At 32.9% G+C, this 6,858-nt stretch overlaps 2 protein-coding genes across 5 annotated transcripts in view; both read right to left on the bottom strand.

Annotated features, from left to right (window-relative positions):
- Window positions 1–5,652, bottom strand: part of LOC107679089 (serine/threonine-protein kinase PAK 2-like) — a 13,895-nt gene extending 8,243 nt beyond the window's left edge. The window contains exons 1-5 of one of the 2 annotated variants that reach the window (XM_016474544.1): window positions 5,482–5,652; window positions 3,839–3,995; window positions 3,073–3,179; window positions 395–542; window positions 275–306 (exon numbers count right to left, since the gene is read on the bottom strand). In XM_016474544.1, the coding sequence (XP_016330030.1) occupies window positions 275–306; window positions 395–542; window positions 3,073–3,179; window positions 3,839–3,968 (417 nt within the window). In that variant the 5' untranslated portion in view covers window positions 3,969–3,995; window positions 5,482–5,652. Of the gene's footprint in view, window positions 1–274; window positions 307–394; window positions 543–3,072; window positions 3,180–3,838; window positions 4,107–5,481 lie in introns of both variants that reach the window. The other variant, XM_016474543.1, reaches the window with a different exon arrangement.
- A 661-nt stretch (window positions 5,653–6,313) lies between these two features.
- LOC107679090 (phosphatidylinositol-glycan biosynthesis class X protein-like) overlaps window positions 6,314–6,858 on the bottom strand; it is a 1,781-nt gene continuing 1,236 nt past the window's right edge. For 2 of the 3 annotated variants that reach the window (XM_016474546.1, XM_016474548.1), the window contains exon 6: window positions 6,314–6,587. In XM_016474546.1, coding sequence (XP_016330032.1) covers window positions 6,450–6,587 — 138 coding nt within the window. In that variant the 3' untranslated portion in view covers window positions 6,314–6,449. Of the gene's footprint in view, window positions 6,591–6,858 lie in introns of all 3 variants that reach the window. The other variant, XM_016474547.1, reaches the window with a different exon arrangement.

The raw sequence follows: 6,858 nt of genomic DNA on the forward strand, positions 1-6,858 counted from the left end.
CTTAATATCCTAATGATTTTTGGCATAAAAGAAAAATCGATAATTTTGACCCATACAGTGTATTTTTGGCTATTGTTACAAATATACCCCAGCGACTTATGACTGCTTTTGTGCTCCAGGGTCACAAATAACTAATTAAAATGTCAAAAAATGCACAATAAAGTTACTAAAACTTTGAATTGAAATTGGAAAATACAAAAATAAAAACTTTTTAAAACAACAACAACTGTGACAGTACCTCCATAACACTAAAACAGCACTGATTCACACGTACCGATTGTTCACCAGAGGGAAACCCGTCCTTCTCTATACATACAAACAAATGGAGAAAAGCAGTCAGTACGACATGATTCTGGTAACGTCAGCATGAAAGCTCACGAGTCGTCCAGCACACCTGAGGAGAAGCTGAGGTACTTCTGCCGGCCGTTTCCCGTGGAGTCGTAGAACTTGAGCACGTCGAGGACGGCCTGCGGGTTCTTCTTCTGCTCTGATTTGGTGATGTTTGAGGTCTGCAGTAACCGCGCCCACTGCTCCGGCATTCCCTGAGAAACCGCACAGAGAAACACAAGCTGAGGAGATCCACTCAGAGCCATTATATTATATTATATATATGCATTATATACACACCATTATACACCATTACATTATACACCATTATGCATTATATACACCGCTTCTGACATCTGGTAAGGGTTGTAAACAATCGCCATTTGGCGATTTTAAGTGAATTTTACCAGATGTGTGTTTCGTTTCGTCTTATAAAGCGGAGAGTTCCAGTCCTTGATTCTGATTGGCTGAGCCGCGTTCGAAGCTGTTGTAAATTACTCTACAAACATACACCTTTGTTTACGTTTGTCTGTTGCTCGGCAACCACTTTGTAGCAACCACAACTGTTTCTGAGGAGCTACATTGTTTGGTGGAAGAATACTGTTTTTATTAATATCATTACACTTTATTTGCTCTGTTTTATTTTGTTAAACCTTACTACGTATATGGAATAACCGTTTTATAAAAGCAATAACCCCCCGTGAAGCACCGTGCCTAACCACGCCCCTTAGCTGTTATAAATTCAATGTAAACCACGGCTTCTTGGGGCGTATTGCTTTATTTTACTATACCAGGGGCCTGTTAAATCTTGAACTCTGAGTTGAGTTATCCTGAGATGGGAAACTCTGGGTTTTCGGGTTCAGAACAGATTAATTGAGTTCGTTCAACATTTTGCACAAAGATTATTTTTCTCACGCCATTGGCAGATCATTTTACTGGTTTTAGGCAAAATGCTGCATATTTTTTCCCCCAAGAAACAAGACTATATCTTGTCATTTTTCTTATTTAGAAATTAATCTTGATTTAAGTATCTTTAGATATTTGTACTTGAAATAAGACAAAAACACTCAGTAAGAAAAGCATTTTTGCAGCGTGAATGAATGAATGAGGTATTTCATTTCTGAAACAGGCCTCAGGTTTCCGTTATGCATAATTTCTGCTGTACATTAAATAATTACGATATTTGGTCGCACAAATTACACTTTGTGTCAGTTCCAAACTCTGCTAAAATATCAAACATCTCGTTTTACATTTTTTTGCTGAATGCGAGTAAATACTCTAATGTTCTGTTTATTTATTTATTTATGAATGATGCATCAGCTTTAAAGAGTATATTGAACTAAAAATAAAAAGTATATACAATTAAACTTCTTACAACATTACAGTAACAACAAAGTGAAATCTTTCGGTTTAATTTTTCATAGGACTTTCAAAAAATGTAATAAATAGGTTATATTATTTTAAATATTTGTAGCCGTGCATAACATTACAATAACAACTATACAAAATCCTTCAGTTTTGTATCAAACAGAAATAAAATGTAGTATTTTCTAGTAACATTAGAAATAAGAATATTATAAAAATTGTTTTATATTGGGTACTTTATTTGAAATATTAATTGGTAACATGCACATAGCAGTATAAGCTACAAAATATACAATAAAAACATCTTACAGCATTACATTAAAAATATATAAAATCCTTCAGTTTTAATATTTGAAAGCAATTCGAACATTTTTCCACACTGAAACCTAAAAATTAAAATTGCTTTTATATTGGTTACTTTATTTGAAATATTTATTGGTAAAGTGCAAATAACAATAGAAACTACAATTAAAAAAATAAATAAAATGAAATAAAATAAAATGAAACATTAAAACCTTTCAGTTTAATACATTTCTGAATGAAACTGCCCAGTAATAAAGCAAAAACAATAAAAATAAAAATAATATATATATATATATATATACACACATACATACACACACTACCGGTCAAAAGTTTGGGATCAGTGAGACTTGTAATGTTTTTTTAAAGAAGTCTCTTCTGCTCATCAAGTCTGCATTTATTTGCTCAAAAATACAGAAAAAAAACTTTAAAGGGGTCATATGATGCGATTTCAATTGTTCCTTTCTCTTTGGAGTGTTACAAGCTCTTGGTGCATAAAGAAGATCTGTAAAGTTGCAAAGACTAAAGTCTCAAATCCAAAGAGATATTCTTTATAAAAGTTCAGAGTCAGCCACACCTACCTAAAACGGGTTGTTTCGGTTTCTTCTTCACTTGTGTTTTTTTATATTTTAAATAAATGCTCTTCTTTTTAACTTTTTATTTATCAAAGAATCCTGAAAAAAAGTATCACAGGTTCCAAAAAACTGTAATAAATCAGCATATTATAATGATTTCTGAAGATCATGCGACACTGAAGACTGGAGTAATTCAGCGCTGCATCACAGGAATAAATTAGATTTTAATGTGTATTAAAATATAAAAACTTTATTTTACATCATAATAATATTTTACAATATAAATTATTTTCCTGTATTTTTGATCAAATAAATGCAGCCTTGATGAGCAGAAGAAACTCCTTTAACAGTGTGTGTGATGTGTGTGTGAGAGAGTGTGTGTGTGAGAGGTAGTGAGTGTGTATATATATATATATATATAATTAGGAAGTAATATAATGAAATAATATTATAAGTTATTTGAAAATGATGTCTAGTAAAGTTGATGTACAGTCAATCTTACCGTGAACTCTCCGGTAACGGCGTCAAACCCCACGTGAATGGTGTGCTCGAAGTCTGACGGCGGCGAGATCTCCGGCCGCTCTTTATCTCGGTCTTTCCTTCGGCCGCCTGTCACACGACACACACAGCACTTCATCATAACTCAGCACAACCGAGAGTCACCTCGAGCGTCTGCGCCGACACTGACAGCCGAGTGTGAAGCGACTGTTGAAAACCTCAAGAACATTGTGCAATTCTGAGTGTGCTGGACAAAGCACCTGTAGAAAAACACACTCTTTTCTCTATATATGCACCAGATACTTTCTTATAAACACTCCATGTTACAAGAACTTAATAAGATAACAAATGTTTACTTGTGAATGCACCACAAATCACATTTCACTACTTGCTTCTTAACCTTAAATACCTCTTTTGCACAATATCATGCACAGTCATTATGTAAAGTACTTGTATAGTCTGTCTTAGGTTATGTGTATGTATAGTCAACTATTTATAGTATATGTATAGTTAGATTACCGCTTCAGATAGTTAGCTATGTGAGTGAGTGAGTGAGTGAGTGAGTGAGTGAGTGAGTGAGTGAGTGAGTGAGTGAGTGAGTGAGTGAGTGAGTGAGTGAGTGAGTGAGTGAGTGAGTGAGTGAGTGAGTGAGTGAGTGAGTGAGTGAGTGAGTGAGTGAGTGAGTGAGTGAGTGAGTGAGTGAGTGAGTGTGTGTGTGTGTGTGTGAGTGAGTGAGTGAGTGTGGCGAGTGAATCTGCACCCGTACGCACCCTTCTCGGCTCCGGAGAAGATGGAGTAGATCTTGTTGCGCTTGCGCTCCTCGGGCACCGAGGGGAGGGGCTTGGAGCTGTGATTGACAGCCAGCGTGTCTTTCCCGCCGCTGAAGATGGTGCTGCTCATCCTGACGGGCGGCGCGGGCGGCTTGTCCTCCAGATCCCCATTATCACACATGGTCCGGGGCGAGGAGAAAGGAAAGAAAGGAGGAGTGGGTCGAGGGGAACGTTTGCAGGTGGAGATAAAGAAAAGGAGGAGTTAGAGCTGCAGGAGCAGAAGGGAAGCACAACGGAGACGAACACCATCAGCAACACAAACACATCTGCAGCCTCGCTTTCTTACTTTATTCCTATCGGTTTAGTTACTTTTCATTATAATTCTGTGTGAAACTGCAAGTATGCAAAATATAATTTTTGTGATAATCAACTATAAAATTGCAGTTAAATACAAAATGTGTTTATTTTACAATTATTTTATAGCAAGAAATGCTTTTTTTTTATGGTTTTAGTTTAGTTTGGGTTTCAGTGAACGATGATAACCCTGTATATAAAACAAACAAATAAATAAAATAAATAAAACCCAGTAATTTATATATTGCATAATTGCAATTTTATATTTAATCAGAATGAAGATAACTAAATTAATATTAATGGTAAAAAATAAGAAACTTTTTTTTTTCATTGCCGCAATTTTATATTTAATTATCACGGCAATAAAAATTAATAAGAAAATTTTTTTTTTGCAAGAAATTATATTTTATTATTATGTTATGATCAGTTCTCATGGAAATAATGTCAGAATAAATTAACAATAATTGTCCTAAGACACTGGTTAATTATTACTATAAAATTATAATAATAAATGGGATTTTTTTTTTTAAATAAGAAATTATATTTTGCATTAAAAATATGAAGGTGATTTTTAGGATCATCATAGCCATTTTATGCTTAATTATCATAAAAATAGTGTCAGGATACATTAATAAAAATGATCATAAAATGAACAATAATAAACTATTAAAAATTAAATAAATTAATATTAATGTCATTTTATTAAATAAATTAATTTTTTGAATAAGAATATTCAGATGATTTTAGGACAATTTTATGCTTAATTATCACAAAATAATGTCAGAATAAATTAATAACAATTGTCCTAAAAATTAAATAATAAATTAATATTAATATAATTTCATTAAATAAATTATATTTTGCATAAAGAATATTCACATGATTTTAGGACAATTTTATGCTTAATTATCACAAAATAATGTCAGAATAAATTAACAACAATTGTCCTAAAATTGAACAAAAACAAAAAAATAATAAAATTACCTAAAAACTACTATAATAATAATAAATAATAATTTATTTCACTTTTTAAAAGAAGTTTAATTTACGCAAAATATAATTTTATTCTTTTCAACCCCTAATAATTAAATCTTTAATTACAATCCAGCTACAGAATTCATCGGCAGCGGTTAATTATTATATTAGTGACACATTGCTGCTGTTTTAGAAGCTCAAAGCTGCTGCAAGCGCACAGACGAGCCCTAGTGAGCGCCCTACACAGACAGCACTCAAGCGCTCGCGGCTGCTGTCTAGGTAGGCAGCACACTAGGTTTGGGGTCGCGGCTCACCTGTGAAACTCAGCCTGCGGTGCAGCGGGAGCCCCGTCGGAAGGTTTCTGCGCCGCTAGCGCTGTGTTTTGGGGGTTTTGTGCTGGTTTGAGGAAGAGGAGGCGCCCAGCAGCTGCTCTGTCTGCTCTCGACTGCAGCGAACAGCCAGCGACTGCTTCCGGTGCGACCGGATTCTGGGGAAACGACCGACAAAATAAAAGTCTGGCGGATTAAATGCCACAATCACGTTTTTTAACAATTATTAAAGCAATAAGCCCCGTGAAGCCGTGGTTTACAGTGAATTTGTTTTATAATGATATATTGCTATTAAGACGTATATATTATTTACTGTATTTATTATATAAACATTAATGCATTAATATTAAGGATTGCACCTTTTTAAAGGATTTATATTATTTAAATATTTGATCGTTTGGAATTGTATACTTATGCACACACATATATATTTTAAATTACGATTATATATATAGCTTAATATTTAAATACTAATAATTATTTCTCAAAATGTTGATAATGTAATAACAGACACACACAAAAATCTTTTGAAGACGTGTATATTATTGTCTCAATTATTTTTATACAAATAATAGTAATAATGTCGAATCAAATTATTTTATAACATTAAATATTTTAGATTATATTATATAAAAACAATTCTATTTTTTTCAAAGCATTTAATTTAATGTCAAATTATTTTATATGATTTAAATTATGTATTTATCAAAAGTGCATATATATATATATATATAAAATACTAATAATTATACATTTCTTAAAATACTGTAATAACAGACAGACACAAAATAGTATTTTTTTTAAACACAGTACCATTCAGTTTTATTTACAATTGCAGTAAGAAATTATTAATGCACTATGATAACATTCATTCATGCACATTTCTGTAAAACGCTGGTGGAGCCGTATCCCGGAGCTTCATCTCACAGTCCACACTGACTGTGATGCTCTGATCAGAAGCTGCCGTGTTTCCAGATGTTTCGGAGCAGGTAAACACAGCTCAGTACAGCCGTCAGTACGGTCCCCGCACACACTGTGAGGAGCATCGATGAGTCAGCGACCGGGAGCTCCAGACTCACTCCACCGCTATCCTGAACCAGACGTATGCAACATCACATCAACTGTGTTAGAATACACATTCATATATTAAATAAATAATTCAAAATATAAAATTACTATAATAAATCATTTTAAATATAAAGTTATATTTAAATGTTTATTTATTATTAGCGTAACATACATTATTACAAATATACATTATATTAAAACATGCATGAACTTTGCTGATATATTAATATAAATATAAATTATATTAAAACATTATTATTTATTATATATTAAAATATTATAAATAATATAAAA

Source organism: Sinocyclocheilus anshuiensis, unplaced genomic scaffold, assembly GCF_001515605.1.
Source record: "Sinocyclocheilus anshuiensis isolate Anshui unplaced genomic scaffold, SAMN03320099.WGS_v1.1 scaffold1580, whole genome shotgun sequence".
NCBI classification, from domain to species: Eukaryota; Metazoa; Chordata; class Actinopteri; order Cypriniformes; family Cyprinidae; genus Sinocyclocheilus; species Sinocyclocheilus anshuiensis.